The 25619-nt window shown below is 50.4% G+C and overlaps 1 protein-coding gene across 2 annotated transcripts in view; it reads left to right on the top strand.

Annotated features, from left to right (window-relative positions):
- The window catches only part of L1CAM (L1 cell adhesion molecule), a 531714-nt gene that overhangs the window by 454311 nt on the left and 51784 nt on the right, over nt 1-25619 (top strand). For both annotated transcript variants that reach the window (XM_069209429.1, XM_069209428.1), the window contains 5 exons: nt 3999-4130; nt 6763-6906; nt 9507-9618; nt 10422-10588; nt 14739-14898. In XM_069209429.1, coding sequence (XP_069065530.1) covers nt 3999-4130; nt 6763-6906; nt 9507-9618; nt 10422-10588; nt 14739-14898 — 715 coding nt within the window. The remainder of the gene's footprint in view (nt 1-3998; nt 4131-6762; nt 6907-9506; nt 9619-10421; nt 10589-14738; nt 14899-25619) is intronic.

Raw genomic sequence — 25619 nt, 5'->3', positions numbered from 1 at the left:
GAAGACTCACCTCTGGGAGGACAACCATACAGCCTGTGTCTGTGAAAATAAGACCATCCACCTCTGGACTACAAAAATGGCGGCTGCGGACAATGGCATCGCCAAGCAAAGGACACAAGAAGCAGAACTTGTGTTTAGCCTATCCCTGCCACATCCTCCCTTGCCTCCCCCTTTGGAGAGCCTGCGAACCCCCATGTCCACTGGACAGCCGCTTGCAAAAGGGGGTACAATGTGTTGGGTTCTGATGATGCTTTGAAAGGTCGGGAGCAAGAAATGTCCAGAACAAAATCTGATCCCCAGGTGCCTTTGTGTTGCTGTGCTATGTTATTATCACTTGATATAGCTCAACAACTCATACCCCAGGTGTATCTCAGCGCTTCTGTCCTTACCCCTGGCAGGGATGGTGGAGGGACAGATGGCAGAGGAGGCAGCAGGGCACCAAGGGCGGGCTTCAAAGCCTCCACCTCTATGTACAACTGAGGATTATCTTCAAGAATGGCCAAATAGTCTGACATTTGTGTCACTCTATCAAGGTTTATAAAGACTAGGCAAAGGGTTGTTGCATCAGGCTTAAATGTAATATTTCAAAAGCTTAATGCACACTGGTTTCTAGAGTGAGAACCTTTCACCTCGATGGTATTCACAGATTCAGAGCCTTTCACCGTAGAGGGTGGATGGTGACTGGTTCGCACAGTGTTGGATTCTTTCACCTTTGGGACTATTTCGGTCACCGGTTCACAAGTATAGATTTTCCCATCTCTGGACTTGGATGTTCATTGTTCTGTACAGTGTTGGTGCCTTTCACCTCTGGGACTGGTTGGCCACTGGTTTAAACAGAGCCTTTCACCCTAAAGGCTGGACGGCCACTGGTTTGTACAGTATTGGAGCCTTTCACCTCTGGGTTTTGATAGCCACTGGGTTGCACAGTATTGGATATTTCATCTCCGGCTTTGGATGGTCACTGGTTTGTACAGTATTGATTCTTCCATCTCTGGAGTTGGATGGTCACTAGTTTGACAGTATTGCTTGTTCCATCTCTGGTTTGTACAGTACTGGAGTCTTTCACCTCTGGGTTTTGATAGCCACTGGGTTGCACAGTATTGGATATTTCATCTCCGGCTTTGGATGGTCACTGGTTTGCACAGTATTGATTCTTCCATCTCTGGAGTTGGATGGTCACTAGTTTGACAGTATTGCTTGTTCCATCTCTGGTTTGTACAGTACAGGTGGAGTCTTTCACCTCTGGGTTTTGATAGCCACTGGGTTGCACAGTATTGGATATTTCATCTCCGGCATTGGATGGTCACAGTTTTGCACAGTATTGGAGCCTTTCACCTCTGAGTTGGAGTTGGAAGCTCACTTTTTGTAGTGTGCTGGAGCCTTTCACCTCTGGGGCAGGTTGGCCCCTGGTTTAATAAGGTCAGACCTTTCTTCTCTGTAGCTGGGTGTTATGTTACCTTGCGTTATTTAATTCATAAAGCTTACTTACCCTAGGAGGATGTCCTGCCCCTTTGTTAGTTAATTTTCACATCTTGGGCTTGATGGTCAATGATATGTGAAAAGTTACAGGTCACTTCACCTCTGGGGCTGGACTGGTCAGTGGTTTACTTGGTGAGTGGACAACATGCCCAGCTCTTTCAGCTGAGGCTCTTCTTTCTAAACCCTTTGTATCCTGAAGCTATTGGCCTTCCTCCCTTGGCGGTGTCAATGTCCATCCTGACCTTATGGGAGTCTAGATTCACTGCTGGGCATCACCTGCCATCCTGTGCTGGGGGGATACTTGGAAAAGCATCTGTACATTTGATTATTTCTGAACATTGACCAGAGGCTGCCAGTATGACTCATCATGACCTGGAGCTGAGACCCACAGTGCCTGTACTGTGGATGGCATCTCTGATTGCTTTATTCACACTGTAGTACCAATAGTATTGTTAGTATTAAGGATGGTACTTGGTGCAGGAGTCCTAGTATTAAGTACTTGAAGGAGTGGTATAAGTAGTAATAAGACATGTTACTTGCCTGTAATAGTAGTTTTGCAGCTTGAGGCTCTTCTAGATTCACAAGCTCTGCATCATCTCGCAACCTAGTGGTTGGGTCCAGAAAAGCATCCTATGTACAGGGATAACGTTTTGTGGCGTTAACACAAGGCGGCGTCAATACGGCTCACGATAATGTCAACCCAGTGACCACAATCCTCCGCAAAGCGAGCAAGCATGGATGCAGCCTGACCTTAGATAGGGCGCAGGGCATTTGGGAGACATTTGTTTTATTCCTCATGGTAGAAGAGATTCCACATTGAAGATATACCTAGAACAGGGATGTCCAAACTAGACCCAGGAGGGCTGATCAATGTCTAGCTTCCAGGAGTGCAAGTAACTTTGCAAATCATACCTATTTTGATGCATTCTATATTAATGTATCTTCTGAGGAAATCTTGAAACTCTGGTAGGGAATATGACATGCGGGACAAGTTGTACAACCATGAACTAATAGATAGCGTAGAAAGGTCAATATGTAAATTTGGTTCAAATGAGAAGGAGCGTGGAGTGCTAGCTGGTGGTTGTTTGGGCCCAGCCGCTCATCCTGGACCTATGATAGACTCTCTTGACCTAGGATCAATAAACGGAAGAAGACATTTGTGTAGAAACAGCAAAGTTCAGAGAGGGGTGGAGTACTGACTGGTGGTTGCTTGGTCCCAGACACTCGGGGGGATTGTTGTGAGAACAAAATATGACTTGACCCTGATTCATGGGAGTTGTGTTTCATCTCACCAATTGATCAGCTCAACATATTTAACTCAAAGAAAATATAAGTTACTTAGAAGAGGATTCACCATTGTCTTGCGGAACGAGTGGCTGCTTCCATTCTGTTGCCTCTATGCTGGGTACAGTTTCCAGCAGGAGTGCCTTGGGCCCTTAAGTCAGGCCACTGAACAGTCCTGAAGACCTCGGTTCCTTCATCTCGATTGTCATGAATGATCAGAAGGAATGATTTGGGTGAACGCGTACTTCCCTTTCTCCTCTCTTTGGGTCCAAAGATTCTCACACTATTATACAGTGACTGTGAGTTGGCTGCACTGGAAGCCATTTTGTAAATACAAAATATAGATTTCACCATCTCCTGGGGCATGCTTTGAGTTTACGCGACCTGTAGGGTGTAAGTGACCCTATTGTCTCTCATCGGTACCTTGTTCCCCATTATCCAGAAGGTAGGGGTTCCCAAAGGGACCAACATCAATCGACTGCAGGTGCTTCCCCCTGTTCAACAGATGAGGGACACTCGAGCCATTGATCATGCCTCCTGACCAGATCCTCCATGCTCTGGACACAATGGCTAAACTACTGCACATATCTCTGTTCTCTTCCTTCCTTGTCAAGATCTGTGTTCCACCAGCATTGCAGCTTGAACAAAGGAAGGCAGACTTACTTCCCAAGATGCCCAAACACAACAACAAAGGCAAAAGGTAATATGTAGGGAAAGAAGGGACGGAAATGGACTCCTTACGAAGGCAATAAAAAGAGAAGAAATACTTCAGATGTGACAGACGGGGTATACGTAAGTAGTTATTCTGTGATGAAGACCTACTTTGTCTCTCCACCCGCCAATCTGCTGCCTGCCTCTTTCTCTCTCTTTTTCAGTGTTTACCAGTCTGTCTGGCTCTCACAGTGCCTTTCTGATCCTCTCAATCGTTTACCCTCAGTTGGATTTTAGTTGAAAAGGTCATACTGGGGTGAGTGGTTGAGTTCTGGATCAGTGCCTGAGGCCAGGTAACCAGTTCAGCCAAGAGTTATCAGTTTAGTACTAGTTAGTTGTTTGATTCCTGGATAATATGTAATTCTTCAAGTCCTGGGTAATGCAGAATTCATGGTTGAATCCTCATTAATGGGTTGATTTGTGGTCAATCCATAAAGGCTTTTTTCTATCACAACTAATGTATTTTGGCTCTTACAACTGCCCCACACTGGATTACTCACATAGGTCTATTTTGTTCCTTGTAGCTGCTCCTTATTGGATCAAGAAACCAAAGAGCTCCTTGTACAGCCCCGGAGAGACGGCTCGTCTAGACTGCGAGGTGTATGGGAAGCCAAAGCCCAAAGTGACTTGGAAAATCAACGGAGTGCCTATAAAGGGTGAGGTCTCCTTGTTATGGAATGTTGTTTTGCTATGTGTATTTGTAAGGCGCAGGTATGTGTCCATAGCTCTACCTGTGGTAAGTTGGTTAATTGAAAAGCCAGGACTTCAACTTCTTGTGGAATTGAAGAATAGTGGAGGAGGCTCTTATGTGGGTTGGGAAGTCGTTCCACACTTTAGAAGTGATATAAGAGAACGCTTGTCTTCCTGGTCTGGTTTGGTGTATGCGTGGGGTGTGTGCGAGTAGGTGTCATGCAGACTGGAGGTGTCTGGGTGGTTGCTGGGAGGAGATGAGAGTGTTCAGGTAATTGGGGCCTAAGTTGTGTAGTGCCTTGAATGTGTGTGTGAGGAGTTTGAAATAAGTGCATTTGTGTTTCGGAAGCCAGTGGAGCTCCCTCAGGTGTGGTGTGATGTGAGATCTGTTGTTACCCTATGCCTTCTGGCTTATGCCTTTAAAATGTGAAGCCATTAATTCTTCCTCCACATACTCACACCTGTATCGAAAGACCCCTGACCATTACTAATATCTTATTTAGAGTTTGACAGATGGAATAGTCATTCACAAATGTGGCAGATGTTCTGTCCTCCGTATATCAAGTGCATTATAGCCTGCCGCACTCGTAATACAGCAGACATGATATCTGTTATGCTCACCGAACTCTTAATAAGTCCATATCTGCCTATAAAAGGTGAGACCCTTTGCATATAAAGAGCAAGGCCCTATGCTCTTCATCCTCAATACTTTGTCTCACACCTCCTGACCTTGTGCCAATGAAAGGTGAGACCCTCTGCCCCTCCATCTCAAATGTAGTCAACTTAGATTTCCTGACCTTCTGCTCATAAGGGGTGAAACATTTTCTTCTACCCCCATGTGTGCTCCTTTACCAGGAGCCTCCACACCTTGTGCAACAGAGGTGCTAACCCTTCTCTCCCTCCCACCCTCCTTGTGTTTATATCTCAAGACTTCTTGCCATGTTCCTGCAATGGGCCTAAAGGGTGAGACCTTCTTCTCTTCCTGCTCAAGTCTTTAACACAAGGCTCCCGGCCTTGAACTCATACAGGTTGAGACATGAGCCTCCCCTCCTCCTCCTCACGCCTTTATCTCAAGACTGACAGCTGGGTGCATGTCAAGGATGGGGCCCTCTCCTCTTCCTCCTCAAACCTTTAACTAAGGCCTCTTGGCTTTCTGCCAATAATCAGTGAAACTGTTTGTTTGTATGCCTCCTTACTCATTGATCTCAAGCCACTTGGCTTTGTGCCCCTAAGGGATGAGACCCTCTGCTCAAGCCTCATCCGAAGACTCTTGGCCTTCTGCCTGCAAAGGGTGAGACTTTGTTCTTCCACCTCACCCCCTCACCTCTTTCCCCTAAGCCTCATGACTTTGTGCTTTTAAAACATGAGACCCTCTGCTCCACCACTACAAGCCTCTACCTGAAGTCACCTGGACTTGTGCCTATGTAGGAAGAGACTTTACGCTGTTCCTCTACCTCCTCAGACCTTTCTCTTGAGCGTCATAAGCTTTGGCCATATGCCTTCAGACCTTTACAATGCTTCCTATTCGTCTTCTGTGCATCTTGCTCGAGTGTGTTATTTGGTGTTCAATGGAAAATAAGTTCTGGAAAGGTCCTTGTTGATTCTGATGTTGGAGAACAAAACATCTCAAATCTTACGCAGGATCCAGAGATGTTAGTAGAGTAAATTGAGGAGTGTCTACAGCCCACACTGAGAACCTGGTGGGGGATGGAAGGGGATTAACACTACAGACTACAACTTCATACCAGCGCCCATGTGGTTATTACTCCTTTGGAGAACACCTTACACTAGGGCCTTTGAGTACCCACTCCAGTGCTCCTCTGGAAGCAAACTCACACTAGAGCTGTGAACAACTGACTTCCATCCCGTTGCTTCTCTGAGTGCTCACTCAGACTAGAGCCCTGGAGTCCTCGATCGCAGCACTCTCCTTGGAGTCCTTGCTCCCGGCAGACTGCCCTGAACACAAACTCACTAGAGCCCGGGGGTCCTCTTTCCTCTGATCACACATTCACACTACAGCCCTGGGGGCCCGCTCTCAGCCCTGTCCTCCTGTAGTGCCCTAGGGCAGTGGTCCCCAACCTTTTTACTTCTTTGGACCCCCACTTTATCATTACTGGGGCCCGGGGACCCCCACTGAATCTTCATTGGAATGCAGGGACCCCCACTGAGTCATTACCGAACGCTGGGGACCTAATCTGTTAATATTAAGTCATTTTCTCAGCAGTTGCGGACCCCCTGAGGAGGCTTCGTGGACCCGCAGGGGTCCCCGGGCCACTGGTTGGGAACCACTGCCCTAGGGTCCTTACCTCTCTGAATAAACTTACACTATCTCCCTAGAGTCCTCACACCAAACCCACAAACCCTGTGCTCCTCTACACACACTCTCAAAGAACAGCCCCGGGGTCCTCTCGCCCTGCCTGGGTCCTTCAGAACTTCAACAAAATGAGTTAAATGTTGGTCAGACTTGGACTCTGGACACCTCACACCTAGCTCGGTTCCCTCACTTCACGGTGAGGCTCAGATCTGTCTGATCACACCAGGAGCCATAGTATAGGTTGCACTAACCTGCTGACCTGTTCCACCTTTGCTTTGTTTCAGAGCTGGACCCCAATCCCTTCCGTAGGGTTAAGGACAATGCCCTCATCATGTCTTCTGTGCAACCGAACGACACCGCGGTGGCGCAGTGCGAGGCGGTCAACAAGCACGGCCACATCCTGGCCAACGCCCACATCTACGTCCTGAGTAAGTACCGGCCTCCTTCTTTCACCTTTTCTTCTCCATAAGCTGCTGTGATGCCTTCTAGGTGCTAGGACACTGGGTGGTTACAGGCCAGTATTGTGGCTGGATCTGTTGTTTACCTCTGTTGTCCCAAGTTAATCGATACTGGGGGAACCCCCTGGGTGGCCAGTCAGCCTTTGTGATCATTGGCTCTCGCCTGGTAGGGGGCGAGCAGCTCAGGCTTCCACAAGGGGTTATTTGGGTTAGGAATTAATCATACCATAACTTACTCCTACAGGTAGGAAAGTTAAAGACAGTGAAAACATAAGCAGCATAGAACCCCCCGAAAGCTTCGCGTTTGCACGGCCCTTAGTGGTTGTTTTACAGCTGGCTGATCCTATGGGGGCAGATCGTGCAGTATGAGATTCCTTTTAAACTCTTGGGATACAATGGCAGTGTTCACAATCCCCTGGAAAAGGCACTAAAATGCAGGGCAGGCGAGGGACACTGCAGAGTCTTCTGTGATGCATCTGAAATAGTAGGTAAGCATTATTAGACTGAGGAGAACATATCATTTTGCCTTATAATGTGAATAATAAAAACATGCAGTCAATAAATTTGAAAAGTGAAGTTACTTAGACACGTATAAAAATACAGATTCTATCAAATCTTCTACATATATATTTGGGTGGGGTACTTTGTCATTTTTTCTACTTTCTCAGCACCCTAAGTTTGAAGTAGCGTGATACTCGCCGTAAAGCATTTCAATGCCTTTCCTGGCGTGCTAAGCACTATATATTAATGCAATTAGAGTGCAGTACAAGACAGGGTGAATAGCTTTACTGCCAACTGCTGAGAACCTGCTAAGGATATCATAGAAGTCACGATGATCCAAAACTCATCACCAACATTTAACTGGAATCCTGAGATGGTGGCAGCGGTGCCATTGACTGGTTTCAGAGTCAATGTTTGGTTAACAAGGCCAGATGCCTCCTGCAGCTGGTATCTTGGTGATGAACAAGACACTCCACGTGGCATTAAAATTGTAATAGACCTGATTTGTATATCGGCAGATGGGTTGCTCCATCACCATGGTAACGGATAGGCGGTCTGACGCATATAATGGGATTTATATTTCAGCGGGCGGGATATCCGTCACCGTTATATCTAAATTACGCCCTGTCTCTTTATAAACCCCAATCATACTGTACACACGTGTAACATATGTTCTCCATGTCGTAACTCACCCAAAACACACAGGAGGATCGAGAAGCCGAGACCAGGCTGTGCATAAAATACTTACATCTGGACAGGACTAATCCTTTAGGCCCACAGCCAGTGATATTAGCCAACAAGGGGTCCACACTTTCCGTAGATACAGCTCTTATCCTGTTGAGGACACAGAGCTACTTCACTGAAGGGGAAGGATAATGATGGATCCCACCCAAAGAAAGACTTAACTTCCTGTGGCCTGTGCGCCCTCAACCACATTAGGCCTCTACATTATAGATTGATATACTAGCCACATAAATGAATACTGTTTACCCCAAATATATGAGTGCTAGTTCTGGTGTCTCACACATACTCAATCCTGTCCAACTAGGCTCCTGAGGACATGCACCAAGACAGAAGAGGTTGAAATGGGACACAGACCATAATCATGTGTTAAAGGCCCTCCTAGGAGCGTAGGCCTACAAGGTACCGCTGCAGGAGAAATGCAATTGTGTGCACTGTATGTACTTCCTCATTCCAAAAAAGAACACAACTTGGACACTAATTCCAGACCTCTTCCTTCTTAATGTGTCAATAAGCCTCAGTCACCCCCTTTCTGTAGGAAGTGACTTCACGACTGCAGTCATCCGGAATGACACACACTTCTGCACCCCTAAAGACATCAGAGGTTTACCATACTTGAAGGTCATGCTTTCTGGTATAAAGTTAGCGCAAATGTGTGTTGAGCAAATGACATTCATTTGTTGCTGTCATTGCAGGAGGGTGGTCATTCACGTTCATTCATACTTAGCTGCCCAGGGAGCGACTGTAGAGAAATGTCACAAAGGTAGCGCCTAGATTAGAATACGCAGCTTCTGCACTACTTACACTAGCCAGATTTGGCAAATTCCAAACTAAATATGTGGTCTGTCTGAAGCCCTCTCCTACTGCTTATCTGTCTACAAGGAGTCCTGTAATATTCAGAAAAACCGAGGTGCAGAGAAGTACTCATGCAAAACTGATCACTAAATGTGATATGTGTCCTGAGGGCTCAGATCAACAGGAGTGAATGTGGGTGAAGTATTTTAATATGGCACATTTTTATTCCATGGTCCCATTCATATGCATTTCACTGGCTTTATTGAGACGGCTTTGAGAACACCAATACGTTTCGGCCTTTACGGCCTTACTCGCAGTGAATATTAAAAGTCCTTTCTCAATTTTAGATGCCAGTGCTATACCAAAAACGAAGGACCAAAGTGACCTGTGTTCCTATGTCTTTCTGTATCTCTCTTACCCTATGTGTCTCTTCCTCACTCTCAAAAGTCTCAAAAACCTACCTGTTCCCTTCTTCCTTTTCTGCCCCTCCCTTTATATTTAATGTCTCCTCATCTTCTTTTTTCCCTCTGTAGAGCTCCCTCCGCAGATCCTGACCCCAAACAACTTGTCCTATGAAGTGGTTGAAAGAATGACTGTTTTTATGAACTGCACTTCATTTGGTGCCCCGGTGCCCACCATCGAGTGGTAAGATAACACACAGGGTGTGTTACACGCCTGCTTTTCCTCCACACCCTAACAGGACTGATGACACTACAGCAAGGCATTGAGGTCCTCACACCACAAAGGGGCCATATTTGTTCTTTTTTAACAAAAATGGCCCCTTTGCTGGATGAGGGATACCAAAACGTGGCGTTCCCATGGACTCCCAGATTCCTGCCACTGGTATTGTATACAAGACCTTATAAGAACAGGGTTTCCAGCCGTACATTGTTTACCCATCCTATGTATATATGTTGTAATTCTTTACCATAAGCCTTCTCCTACGTCACCTGCCTCTGATCCCCTCCTTTGCCACCACCATGTACCAGCGCCTTGGGACCCTCACGGGTGATTTGCCTCGCTTCATAAATGCTGATTGATTGATTGATATGATCAAGCGAGAAATATTGCAAAATGTTATTTAGCATTGTGTGTGAATTAACCAAGAGTCCTCCAGTTCCCACATGCGTACTGATCAGCTATAGAAACAATATAGCGCCTTTATTCCGTCATGAAAAAGCTCGAGGAGCACCTTCTCCTGCTTGTTTTCTACTTTCAGCATTGATATCACACCCCTCACTGAAGGAACCGTACCTTCGGCTCAACAATTGGCAGATTACGTCATCTACAGCAAATTAATATCACTCTTCACTTTTAAATACAGAATATTAGGGATCTGTTTGAGCCTGTGTAATGGGGTCCAGCGGTTCCCCTAAATGTAAGACACACAGGACAGACCGGTCTGCAGCTCCTCCAACTCAACCTCTGTCCCTTGGTCTTCTGAACAGGTTGGACAGGCAACGGGAAGAGGTTCTACAGAAGGAGCGGTATTTCCTTTTCACCAATGGTACCCTCCGCATCTCGGACGCCCAATGGGATGACTCTGGGCTCTACCTGTGCACGGCCAGCAATGACCAGGACACAATCTACATCACCGCCTCCCTGAGTGTGAAAAGTGAGTATGTTCACCAGGGTTTGGTATAACCAGGGGTCTGAGTTGCCTAACCAGAGAAAAGTTGTTGAATTCCCACAGGATGGGCTATTGGTCTTCACAGAGATTACCACTCGTCTTACTCATTTATTTGTGCCTTGAAAGCTAGCAGGCATCTTTAGAGTCCCTTCCAGTCTGCCCCATTCCCTGTGTCCCATCCACGATGTGTGCAGCATATAAGTAGGGCAGATATCTGACAATTGTGGGGGCATGTCCCACATTTGCATAGTTCAAAATAACCTCAAAGAGTTTTAATGTGTGCATCAAAGAGCGTTGGATAAGTCAGCCCATCTGGGAGGGTTCTGGTAGAGGGTCTATTCACAGAGCAGGACCCTGGTAGCTTTCAGGGAGGGCCATGGGAGTGGACAGATCTTATGTAAAGTGGCTACTGGACCCAGACCCCAAGGGACATGGCTGGTGTGTGGCTGACACTGCCTGGCTGCACATCTGGAATAAGCGCCCTCTTGTCTCCTTCATTGGCTCACACATCTAGATGTGTGTGCAGGAAGGAGCCTGTTGGTGGTTCTGAGGCCTGTGTTATGTTATATTATTTAGACGTAGGGTACATAGGGATTTCCCCTAGGTTGGCTGTGCGTCTTGGCCTCTCTTAGGATTGATGCTTTGGCAGCCAATGAAACGAGGGGGCGTTGTGGGGGTCCAGGTGCAACAGTCTTAAGGACGAGTGTTCCCAGGGAAGCCCTCGGGTAGCTGAGGCGCACCAGTGAAATGACCGTCTTTAAAGTGGGGCTCGGGGAGGCAAGAGACAGGGGCAGCGTGAACTAAACAATGAGACCCTGTAGGCCCCGTGGTCTGCCAGGCCCATTCACATCTATCCCTTACTTAGCTGTGCTTTGCATCCCGGGGTCCCAGCATGACTCAGTGACCTAGCAGTGCTTTGAATCTCAGGCTACCCGCATTACACAGTGACCTAGCAGTGCTCTGAATCCAGGGTCCTTGCATTACACAGTAACCTAGCTGTGCATTGCATCCCGGAGTCCCAGCATGACAGTGGCCTAGCAGTGCTTTGTATCCCAGGATTCCAGCATTACACAGTAACCTAGCTGTGCTTTGCATCCCGGGGTCCCAGCATGACTCAGTGACCTAGCAGTGCTTTGAATCTCAGGATTCCAGCATTACACAGTAACCTAGCAGTGCTTTGTATCTCACGGTACCCGCATTACACAGTGACCTAGCAGTGCTCTGAATCCAGGGTCCTTGCATTACACAGTAACCTAGCTGTGCATTGCATCCCGGAGTCCCAGCATGACAGTGGCCTAGCAGTGCTTTGTATCCCAGGATTCCAGCATTACACAGTAACCTAGCTGTGATTTGCATCCCGGGGTCCCAGCATGACTCAGTGACCTAGCAGTGCTTTGAATCTCAGGCTACCCGCATTACACAGTGACCTAGCAGTGCTCTGAATCCAGGGTCCTTGCATTACACAGTAACCTAGCTGTGCATTGCATCCCGGAGTCCCAGCATGACAGTGGCCTAGCAGTGCTTTGTATCCCAGGATTCCAGCATTACACAGTAACCTAGCTGTGCTTTGCATCCCGGGGTCCCAGCATGACTCAGTGACCTAGCAGTGCTTTGAATCTCAGGATTCCAGCATTACACAGTAACCTAGCAGTGCTTTGTATCACACGGTACCCGCATTACACAGTGACCTAGAAGTGCTCTGAATCCAGGGTCCTTGCATTACACAGTAACCTAGCTGTGCTTTGCATCCCGGGGTCCCAGCATGACTCAGTGACCAAGCAGTGCTTTGAATCTCAGGCTACCCGCATTACACAGTGACCTAGCAGTGCTCTGAATCCAGGGTCCTTGCATTACACAGTAACCTAGCTGTGCTTTGCATCCCGGAGTCCCAGCATGACAGTGGCCTAGCAGTGCTTTGTATCCCAGGATTCCAGCATTACACAGTAACCTAGCTGTGCTTTGCATCCCGGGGTCCCAGCATGACTCAGTGACCTAGCAGTGCTTTGAATCTCAGGATTCCACCATTACACAGTAACCTAGCAGTGCTTTGTATCTCACGGTACCCGCATTACCCAGTGACCTAGCAGTGCTCTGAATCCAGGGTCCTTGCATTACACAGTAACCTAGCTGTGCTTTGCATCCCGGGGTCCCAGCATGACTCAGTGACCTAGCAGTGCTTTGAATCTCAGGCTACCCGCATTACACAGTGACCTAGCAGTGCTCTGAATCCAGGGTCCTTGCATTACACAGTAACCTAGCTGTGCTTTGCATCCCGGAGTCCCAGCATGACAGTGGCCTAGCAGTGCTTTGTATCCCAGGATTCCAGCATTACACAGTAACCTAGCAGTGATTTGCTTTCCGGTGTCTTAGCATTACACAGTGACCTAGCAGAGCTTTGAATCTCACGGTACCTGCATTACACAGTGACCTAGCAGAGCTTTGAATCTCACGGTACCTGCATTACACAGTGACCTAGCAGAGCTTTGAATCTCACGGTACCTGCATTACACAGTGACCTAGCAGAGCTTTGAATCTCACGGTACCTGCATTACACAGTGACCTAGCAGTGCTTTGTATCCCAGGGTCCCAGCATTACACAGTGACCTAGCAGTGCTTTGCATCCCAGGGTCCCAGTATTACACAGTGACCCAGCAGTGCTTTGAATCCCAGAGTCCCGGCATTACCAAGACACATATGGTGCTTCAAATCCCAGAGTCCTTACATTGCACAGTGACCTGCAGTGCTTTGAATCCCAGGGTCCCTGCATTACACAGTGACCTAGCAGTGTTTTGAATCCCATGGTACCAGCATTACATAGTGACTTAGCAGTGCTTTGCAACCCAGAGTCCCAGCATTACACATTGACCTAGCAGGGCTTTGAATCCCAGAGTCCCTGCATTACACAGTGAGCTACCAGAGCTTTGCATCTCAGGGTATCATCATTACACAGTGACCTAGCAGGGCTTTAAATCCCAGGGTTCCTGCATTACACAGAGACTTAGCAGCACACAAACAGAATCCCAGAGCCTCAGTGTTACAGAGTGACGGTGCATCACACAAAGAGTATTCCAGAGTCTCAGTGTTACACAGTGACTTTGCACCACACAAAGAGTATCCCAGAACCTCAGTGTTACTCGGTGACCGAAGCAGAACACAAATAGTATCCCAGAGCCTCAGTGTTACATAGTGACTGGAGCAGCACACAAGCAAAATCCCAGAGCCTCAGTGTTACACAGTGACTGGAGCAGCACACAAAGAGTATCCCAGAGCCTCAGTGTTACAAAGTGACTGGAGCAGAACACAAAGAGTATCCCAGAGCCTCAGTGTTACTCAGTGACTGGAGCAGAACACAAAGAGTATCCCAGAGCCTCAGTGTTACACAGTGAATGGAGCAGAACACAAAGAGTATCCCAGAGCCTCAGTGTTACACAGTGACTGGAGCAGCAGACAAAGAGTATCCCAGAGCCTCAGTGTTACACAGTGACTGGAGCAGCACACAAGCAGAATCCCAGAGCCTCAGTGTTACACAGTGACTGGAGCAGCACACAAGCAGAATCCCAGAGCCCCAGTGTTACTCAATGACTTTGCACCACACAAAGAGTATCTAAGAGCCTCAGTGTTACTCAGTGACAGAAGCAGAACACAGAGTATCCCAGAGCCTCAGTGTTACTCAGTGACTGGAGCAGCACACAAACAGAATCCCAGAGCCTCAGTTTTACTCAGTGACTTTGCGCCACACAAAGAGTATCCCAGAACCTCAGTGTTACTCAGTGACCGAAGCAGAACACAAAGAGTATCCCAGAGCCTCAGTGTTACACAGTGACTACAGCAGCACACAAACAGAATCCCAGAGCCTAAGTTTTACTCAGTGACTTTGCACCACAGAAAGAGTCTCCCAGAACCTCAGTGTTACATAGTGAGTGGAGCAGCACACAAACAGAATCTCAGAGCCTCAGTTTTACTCAGTGACTTTGCACCACACCAAGAGTATCCCAGAGCCTCACTGTTACTCAGTGACTAGAGCAGCACACAAACAGAATCCCAGAGCCTCAGTGTTACTCAGTGAATGCGGGCCTGCTCTTGGACACAAAGTAAGCAGCGCAGGTCGTTACTCACTGCTTTCTCTGTCTTTCAGATGCCACCAGGATCATCCAGCTACCCCAGGACCTGAGGGTGAAGAGGGGCGATGAGGCCAACTTTGAGTGCCTGGCCCTCTTCGACCCCTCCTTCGTGAAGACCAGTGTGATGTGGAAGATGAATGACAGGGAGATAGAAGAATCCCCCCAAAGTGACAAGTACGTCGGTTGCTGAGTGACCGATGCCAAGTGACCAGTGTGCGATGGGATGGAGAGGGGATGGGAAGGGGGGCGGGTCATAGAGATCACCACTGATGGACACCAGTGGCAGCGAATGAAAGCCTTTCATGACCTGTAAGAGACATATAAATAAGACATAAAGGACTGGCAGGTCACTGCTGGAGATGTGTGGCACTAACAGGGCATTATTGAGCAATGCTTGCACCACTGGAGACATGTAGCACTGACAGGGCATTACTGAGGGACGCGTGCACCACTGGAGACATGTAGCACTGACAGGGCATTACTGAGGGACGCGTGCACCACTGGAGACATGTAGCAATGATAGGGCATTACTGAGGGACGCTGGTACCACTGGAGACATGTAACACTGACAGGGCATTACTGAGGGATGCTTCCTCCACTGGAGACATGTAGCACAGACAGGGCATTACTGAGGGATGCTCGCACCACTGGAGACATGTAGCACTAACCGGGCATTACTGAGGGACACTTGCACCACTGGAGACATGTAGCACTGACCGGGCATTACTGAGGGACGCTGGCACCACTGGAGACATGTAGCACTGACAGGGCATTACTGAGGGACGCTTGCACCACTGGAGACATGTAGCACGGACAGGGCATTACTGAGGGACGCTTGCACCACTGGAGACATGTAGCACTGACACAACATTACTGAGGGGCGCTTGCACCACTGGAGACATGTAGCACTGACCGGGCATTACTAAGGGACGGTTGCACCACTGGAGACATGTAGCACCGACAGGGCATTACTGAGGGGTGCTTGCACCACTGGAGACATGTAGCACCGACAGGGCATTACTGAGGGACACTTGCACCACTGGAGACATGCAGCACTGACCGGGCATTACTGACGGGTGCTTGCACTACTGGAGACAGGTAGCACTGACCGGGCATTACTGAGGGACGCTTGCAGCACTGGAGACATGTAGCGCTGACAGGGCATTACTGAGGGACGCTTCCATCACTGGAGACATGTAGCACCAACAGAGCATTACTGAGGGACGCTTGCACCACTGGAGACATGTAGCACTCACAGGGCATTACTGAGGGGTGCTTGCACGACTGTAGACATGTAGCACTCGCAGGGCATTACTGAGGGGTGCTTGCACCACTGTAGACATGTAGCAGTGAACAGGCATTATTGAGGGACGCTTGCACCACTGGAGACATGTAGCACTGAACGGGCATTACTGAGGGACGGTTGCACCACTGGAGACATGTAGCACCGACAGGGCATTACTGAGGGATTCTTGCACCACTGGAGACATATAGCACCGACCGGGTATTACTGAGGGACGGTTGCACCACTGGAGACATGTAGCACTGACAGGGCATTACTGAGGGATGCTTGCACCACTGGAGACATGTAGCAGTGAACAGGCATTATTGAGGGACGCTTGCACCACTGGAGACATGTAGCACTGACCAGGCATTACTGAGGGATGGTTGCACCACTGGAGACATGTAGCACCAACAGGACATTACTGAGGGATGCTGGCACCACTGGAGACATGTAGCACTGACAGAGCATTACTGAGGGACGCTTGCACCACTGGAGACATGTAGCACAGACAGGGCATTACTGACGGGTGCTTGCACCACTGGAGACATGTAGCACTGACAGGGCATTACTGAGGGACGCTTGCACCACTGGAGACATGTAGCACTGACCGGGCATTACTGAGGGACGTATGTACCACTGGAGACATGTAGCACCGACCGGGCATTACTGAGGGACGCTTGCACCACTGGAGACATGTAGCACTGACTGGGCATTACTGAGGGACGCTTGCACCACTGGAGACATGTAGCACTGACCGGGCATTACTGACGGGTGCTTGCACCACTGGAGACAGGTAGCACTGACCGGGCATTTATGAGGGACGCTTGCACCACTGGAGACATGTAGCACTGACAGGGCATTACTGAGGGACGCTTGCACCACTGGAGACATGTAGCACCGACCGGGCATTACTGAGGGACGCTTGCACCACTGGAGACATGTAGCACTGACAGGGCATTACTGAGGGACGCTTGTACCACTGGAGACATGTAGCACCGACAGGGCATTACTGAGGCTTGCTTGCACCACTGGAGACATGTAGCACCGACAGGGCATTACTGAGGCTTGCTTGCACCACTGGAGACATATAGCACCGACTGGGCATTACTGAGGGACGGTTGCACCACTGAAGACATGTAGCACCAACAGGACATTACTGAGGGACGCTTGCACCACTGGAGACATGTAGCACTGACAGGGCATTACTGAGGGGTGCTTGCACCACTGGAGATATATACCACTGACGAGGCATTACTTACTGAGGGACGCTTCCATCACTGGAGACATATAGCACCGACAGGGCATTACTGAGGGATGCTTGCACCACTGGAGACATGTAGCACCGACAGAGCATTACTGAGGGACGCTTGCACCACTGGAGACATGTAGCAGTGAACGGGCATTTCTGAGGGGTGCTTGCATAACACCGACAGGGCATTACTGAGGCTTGCTTGCACCACTGGAGACATGTAGCACCGACAGAGCATTACTGAGGGACGCTTGCACCACTGGAGACATGTAGCACTGACTGGGCATTACTGAGGGACGCTTGCACCACTGGAGACATGTAGCACTCACAGGGCATTACTGAGGGACGCTTGCACCACTGGAGACATATAGCACCGACAGGGCATTACTGAGGGATGCTTGCACCACTGGAGACATGTAGCACTGAACGGGCATTACTGAGGGACGGTTGCACCACTGGAGACATGTAGCACTGACAGGGCATTACTGACGGATGCTTGCACCACTGGAGATATGCAGCACTGACAGGGCATTACTGAGGGATGCTTGCACCACTGGAGACATGTAGCAGTGAACAGGCATTATTGAGGGACGCTTGCACCACTGGAGACATGTAGCACTGACCAGGCATTACTGAGGGATGGTTGCACCACTGGAGACATGTAGCACCAACAGGACATTACTGAGGGATGCTTGCACCACTGGAGACATATAGCACCGACCGGGCATTACTGAGGGACGGTTGCACCACTGGAGACATGTAGCACTGACAGGGCATTACTGACGGATGCTTGCACCACTGGAGATATGCAGCACTGACAGGGCATTACTGAGGGATGCTTGCACCACTGGAGACATGTAGCAGTGAACAGGCATTATTGAGGGACGCTTGCACCACTGGAGACATGTAGCACTGACCAGGCATTACTGAGGGATGGTTGCACCACTGGAGACATGTAGCACCAACAGGACATTACTGAGGGATGCTTGCACCACTGGAGACATATAGCACCGACCGGGCATTACTGAGGGACGCTTGCACCACTGGAGACATGTAGCACTGACCGGGCATTACTGAGGGACGTATGTACCACTGGAGACATGCAGCACCGACCGGGCATTACTGAGGGATGCTTGCACCACTGGAGACATGTAGCACTGACAGGGCATTACTGAGGGGTGGTTGCACCACTGGAGACATATAGCACTGACAGGGCATTACTGAGGGACGCTTGCACCACTGGAGACATGTAGCACTCACAGGGCATTACTGAGGGACGCTTGCACCACTGTAGACATGTTGCACTGACAGGACATTACTGAGGCTTGCTTGCACCACTGGAGACATGTAGCACTTAGAGGGCATTACTGAGGGACGCTTGCACCACTGGAGACATGTAGCACCGACAGAGCATTACCGAGGGACGCTTGCACCACTGGAGACATGTAGCACTGACTGGGCATTACTGAGGGACGCTTGCACCACTGGAGACATGTAGCACTCACAGGGCATTACTGAGGGGTGCTTGCACCACTATAGACATGTAGCACTCGCAGGGCATTACTGAGGGGTGCTTGCACCACTGGAAATATGCCGCACTGACAGGGCATTACTGAGGGATGCTTGCACCACTGCAGACATGTAGCAGTGAACAGGCATTATTGAGGTACGCTTGCACCACTGGAGACATGTAGCACCAACAGGACATTACTGAGGGGTGCTTGCACCACTGGAGACATGTAGCACTGACCGGGCATTACGGAGGGACGTATGTACCACTGGAGACATGTAGCACCGACCGGGCATTACTGAGGGACGCTTGCACCACTGGAGACATTTAGCACTGACTGGGCATTACTGAGGGACGCTTGCACCACTGGAGACATGTAGCACTCACAGGGCATTACTGAGGGGTGCTTGCACCACTGGAGACATGTAGCACTGACCGGGCATTACTGAGGGGTGCTTGCACCACTGGAGACAGGTAGCACTGACCGGGCATTACTGAGGGATGCTAGCACCACTGGAGACATGTAGCACCGACGGAGCATTACTGAGGGACGCTTGCACCACTGGAGACATGTAGCACCGACCGGGCATTACTGAGGGATGCTTCCACCACTGGAGACATGTAGCACTGACAGTGCATTACTGAGGGACGCTTGCACCACTTGAGACATATAGCACCGACTGGGCATTACTGAGGGACGGTTGCACCACTGAAGACATGTAGCACTGACCAGGCATTACTGAGGGACGCTAGCACCACTGGAGACATGTAGCTCCGACAGGGCATTCCTGAGGGATGCTTGCACCACTGGAGACATGTAGCAGTGAACGGGCATTTCTGAGGGGTGCTTGCATAACACCGACAGGGCATTACTGAGGCTTGCTTGCACCACTGGAGACATGTAGCACTGACAGGGCATTACTGAGGGTTGCTTGCACCACTGGAGACATATAGCACCGACCGGGCATTACTGAGGGATGCTCGCACCACTGGAGACATGTAGCACCGACAGAGCATTACTGAGGGACGCTTGCACCACTGGAGACATGTAGAACTGACTGGGCATTACTGAGGGACGCTTGCACCACTGGAGACATGTAGCACTGACAGGGCATTACTGAGGGGTGCTTGCACCACTGTAGACATGTAGCAGTAAACAGGCATTATTGAGGGACGCTTGCACCACTGGAGACATGTAGCACTGAACGGGCATTACTGAGGGACGGTTGCACCACTGGAGACATGTAGCACTGACCGGGCATTACTGAGGGACGCGTGCACCACTGGAGACATGTAGCACTGACAGGGCATTACTAAGGGATGCTTGCACCACTGGAGACAGGTAGCACTGACAGGGCATTACTGAGGGACGCTTGCACCACAGGAGACATGTAGCACTGACAGGGCATTACTGAGGGATAAACAGGCATTATTGAGGGATGCTTGCACCACTGGAGACATGTAGCACTGACAGGGCATTACTGAGGGGTGCTTGCACCACTGTAGACATGTAGCAGTGAATAGGCATTACTGAGGGACGCTTGCACCACTGGAGACATGTAGCACCAACAGGACATTACTGAGGAGTGCTTGCACCACTGGAGACATGCAGCACCGACCGGGCATTACTGAGGGATGCTTGCACCACTGGAGACATGTAGCACTGACAGGGCATTACTGAGGGACGCTTGCACCACTGGATACATGTAGCACTGACCGGGCATTACTGAGGGACGCTTGCACCACTGGAGACATGTAGCACTCACAGGGCATTACTGAGGGAGGCTTGCACCACTGGAGACATGTTGCACTGACAGGGCATTACTGAGGGACGCTTGCACCACTGGAGACATGTAGCACCGACCGGGCATTACTGAGGGACGCTTGCACCACTGGAGACATGTAGCACTGACAGGGCATTACTGAGGGACGCTTGTACCACTGGAGACATGTAGCACCGACAGGGCATTACTGAGGCTTGCTTGCACCACTGGAGACATGTAGCACTGACAGGGCATTACTGAGGCTTGCTTGCACCACTGGAGACATATAGCACCGACCGGGCATTACTGAGGGATGCTCGCACCACTGGAGACATGTAGCACCGACGGAGCATTACTGAGGGACGCTTGCACCACTGGAGACATGTAGCACTGACTGGGCATTACTGAGGGACGCTTGCACCACTGGAGACATGTAGCACTCACAGGGCATTACTGAGGGGTGCTTGCACCACAGTAGACATGTAGCAGTGAACAGGCATTATTGAGGGACGCTTGCACCACTGGAGACATGTAGCACTGAAGGGCATTACTGAGGGACGCTTGCACCACTGGAGACATGTAGCACCGACAGGGCATTACTGAGGGATGCTCGCACCACTGGGGACATGTAGCACCGACAGGGCATTACTGAGGGACGCTTGCACCACCGGAGACATGTAGCTCTGACTGGGCATTACTGAGGGACACTTGCACCACTGGAGACATGTAGCACCGACAGAGCATTACTGAGGGATGCTTGCACCACTGGAGACATGTAGCACTGACAGAGCATTAATGAGGGACGCTTGCACCACTGGAGACATGTAGCACCGACCGGGCATTACTGAGGGATGCTTGCAGCACTGGAGACATATGGCACCAACCGGGTATTACTGAGGGATGCTTGTACCACTGGAGACATGTAGCACTGACAGGGCATTACAGAGGATTGCTTGTTTGCAACACTGGAGACATGTAGCACTGACCAGGCATTACTGAGGGACGGTTGCACCACTGGAGACATGTAGCACCGACAGGGTATTACTGAGGGATGCTCGCACCACTGGAGACATGTAGCAATGACTGGGCATTACTGAGGGGCGCTTGCACCACTGGAGACATGTAGTACTCACAGGGCATTACTGAGGGGTGCTTGCACCACTGTAGACATGTAGCACTCGCAGGGCATTACTGAGGGGTGCTTGCACCACTGTAGACATGTAGCACTGACAGGGCATTACTGAGGGATGGTTGCACCACTGGAGACATGTAGCACCAACAGGACATTACTGAGGGGTGCTTGCACCACTGGAGACATGTAGCACTGACAGGGCATTACTGAGGGACGCTTGCACCACTGGAGACATGTAGCACTGACTGGGCATTACTGAGGGACGCTTGCACCACTGGAGACATGTAGCACTGACCGGGCATTACTGAGGGACTCTTGCCCCACTGGAGACATGTAGCACTGACAGGGCATTACTGACGGGTGCTTGCACCAATGTAGACATGTAGCACTGGCAGGGCATTACTGAGGAACGCTTGCACCACTGGAGACATGTAGCACCGACCGAGCATTACTGAGGGACGCTTGCACCACTGGAGACATGTAGCACTGACAGGGCATTACTGAGGGACGCTTGCACCACTGGAGACATGTAGCACCGACCGAGCATTACTGAGGGACGCTTGCACCACTGGAGAAGTGTAGCACTGACAGGGCATTACTGAGGGACGCTTGCACCACTGGAGACATGTAGCACACAGGGCATTACTGAGGGACGCTTGCACCACTGGAGACATGTAGCACCGATAGGGCATTACTGAGGCTTGCTTGCACCACTGGAGACATGTTGCACTGACCGGGCATTACTGAGGGACGCTTGCACCACTGGAGACATGTAGCACTGACAGGGCATTACTGAGGGACGCTTGCACCACTGGAGACATGTAGCACCGACAGAGCATTACTGAGGGACGCTTGCACCACTGGAGACATGTAGCACAGACAGGGCATTACTGAGGGATGCTTGCACCACTGGAGACATATAGTACCGACCGGGCATTACTGAGGGACGGTTGCACCACTGAAGACATGTAGCACTGACCAGGCATTACTGAGGGATGCTTGCACCACTGGAGACATGTAGCTCCGACAGAGCATTCCTGAGGGATACTTGCATCCCTGGAGACATATAGCACTAACAGGGCATTACTGAGGGACGCTTGCACCACTGTAGACATGTAGCACTGACAGGGCATTACTGAGGGACGCTTGCACCACTGGAGACATGTAGCACCAACAGGGCATTACTGAGGGACGCTTGCACCACCGGAGACATATAGCACTGACAGGGCATTACTGAGGGACGCTTGCACCACTGGAGACATGTAGCACCGACAGAGCATTACTGAGGGATGCTTGCACCACTGGAGACATGTAGCACTGACAGAGCATTAATGAGGGACGCTTGCACCACTGGGGACATGTATCACCGACCGGGCATTACTGAGGGATTCTTGCACCACTGGAGACATATAGCACCGACCGGGTATTACTGAGGGACACTTGCACCACTGGAGACATGTAGCACTGACTGGGCATTACTGAGGGATTCTTGCACCACTGGAGACATGTAGCACACAGGGCATTACTGAGGGACGCTTGCACCACTGGAGACATGTAGCACCGACAGGACATTACTGAGGCTTGCTTGCACCACTAGAGACATATAGCACCGACCGGGCATTACTGAGGGACGCTTGCACCACTGGAGACATGTAGCACTGACAGGGCATTACTGAGGGATGCTTGCACCACTGGAGACATATAGCACTGACCGGGCATTACTGAGAGACGGTTGCACCACTGGAGACATATAGCACCGACCGGGTATTACTGAGGGACACTTGCACCACTGGAGACATGTAGCACTGACTAGGCATTACTGAGGGATTCTTGCACCACTGGAGACATGTAGCACTGACTAGGCATTACTGAGGGACGCTTGTACCACTGGAGACATGTAGCATCGACAGGGCATTACTGAGGGACGCTTGCACCACCGGAGACATGTAGCACTGGCAGGGCATTACTGAGGGACGCTTGCACCACTGGAGACATGTAGCACCGACAGAGCATTACTGAGGGACGCTTGCACCACTGGAGACATGTAGCACTGGCAGAGCATTAATGAGGGACGCTTGCACCACTGGTGACGTGTATCACCGACCGGGCATTACTGAGGGATTCTTGCTCCACTGGAGACATATAGCACCGACCGGGTATTACTGAGGGACGCTTGCACCACTGGAGACATGTAGCACTGACAGGGCATTACTGAGGGACGCTTGCACCACTGGCGACATGTAGCACTGACAGGGCATTACTGAGGGACGCTTGCACCACTGGAGACATGTAGCACTGACCGGGCATTACCGAGGGACGCTTGCACCACTGGAGACATGTAACACTGACCGGGCATTACTGAGGGACGGTTGCACCACTGTAGACATGTAGCACTGACAGGGCATTACTGAGGGACGCTTGCACCACAGGAGACATGTAGCACTGACTGGGCATTACCGAGGGACGCTTGCACCACTGGAGACATGTAGCACTGACAGGGCATTACTGAGGGGCGCTTGCACCACTGGAGACATGTAGCACTGACCGGGCATTACTGAGGGACGGTTGCACCACTGGAGACATGTAGCAGTGAACGGGCATTACTGAGGGATGCTTGCACCACTGGAGACATGTAGCACTGACAGGACAATACTGAGGGATTCTTGCACCACTGGAGACATGTAGCACTGACCGGGCATTACTGAGGGGTGCTTGCACCACTGGAGACATGTAGCACTGACAGGGCATTACTGAGGGACGATGGACCACAGGAGACATGTAGCACTGACTGGGCATTACTGAGGGACGCTTGCACCACAGGAGACATGTAGCACTGACTGGGCATTACTGAGGGACGCTTGCACCACTGGAGACATGTAGCACCGACAGGGCATTACTGAGGGGTGCTTGCACCACTGTAGACATGTAGCACTGACAGGGCATTACTGAGGGACGCTTGCACCACTGTAGACATGTAGCACTCACAGGGCATTACTGAGGGGTGCTTGCACCACTGTAGACATGTAGCACTCGCAGGGCATTACTGAGGGGTGCTTGCACCACTGTAGACATGTAGCACTGACAGGGCATTACTGAGGGACGCTTGCACCACTGGAGACAGGTAGCACTGACAGGGCATTACTGAGGGACGATGGACCACTGGAGACAGGTAGCACTCACAGGGCATTACTGAGGGACGCTTGCACCACTGGAGACATGTAGCATCGACCGGGCATTACTGAGGGATGCTTACACCACTGGAGACATGTAGCACTGACAGGGCATTACTGAGGGATGCTTGCACCACTGGAGACAGGTAGCACTCGCAGAGCATTACTGAGGGACGCTTGCACCACTGGAGACATGTAGCCCTGACAGGGCATTACTGAGGGATGCTTGCACCACTGGAGACAGGTAGCACTCGCAGAGCATTACTGAGGGACGCTTGCACCACTGGAGACATGTAGCACTGACAGGGCATTACTGAGGGACGCTGGCACCACTGGAGACATGTAGCACTGACCGGGCATTGCTGAGGGATGGTTGCACCACTGGAGACATGTAGCACTCACAGGACATTACTGAGGGACGCTTGCACCACTGGAGACATGTAGCACTGACAGGGCATTACTGAGGGATGCTTGCACCACTGGAGACAGGTAGCACTCGCAGAGCATTACTGAGGGACGCTTGCACCACTGGAGACATGTAGCCCTGACAGGGCATTACTGAGGGATGCTTGCACCACTGGAGACAGGTAGCACTCGCAGAGCATTACTGAGGGACGCTTGCACCACTGGAGACATGTAGCACTGACAGGGCATTACTGAGGGACGCTGGCACCACTGGAGACATGTAGCACTGACCGGGCATTGCTGAGGGATGGTTGGACCACTGGAGACATGTAGCACTCACAGGACATTACTGAGGGACGCTTGCACCACTGGAGACATGTA

Source organism: Pleurodeles waltl, chromosome 10 (genome assembly GCF_031143425.1).
Source record: "Pleurodeles waltl isolate 20211129_DDA chromosome 10, aPleWal1.hap1.20221129, whole genome shotgun sequence".
Taxonomy (NCBI): Eukaryota; Metazoa; Chordata; class Amphibia; order Caudata; family Salamandridae; genus Pleurodeles; species Pleurodeles waltl.
This window is presented reverse-complemented; position numbering and strand designations above follow the sequence as displayed.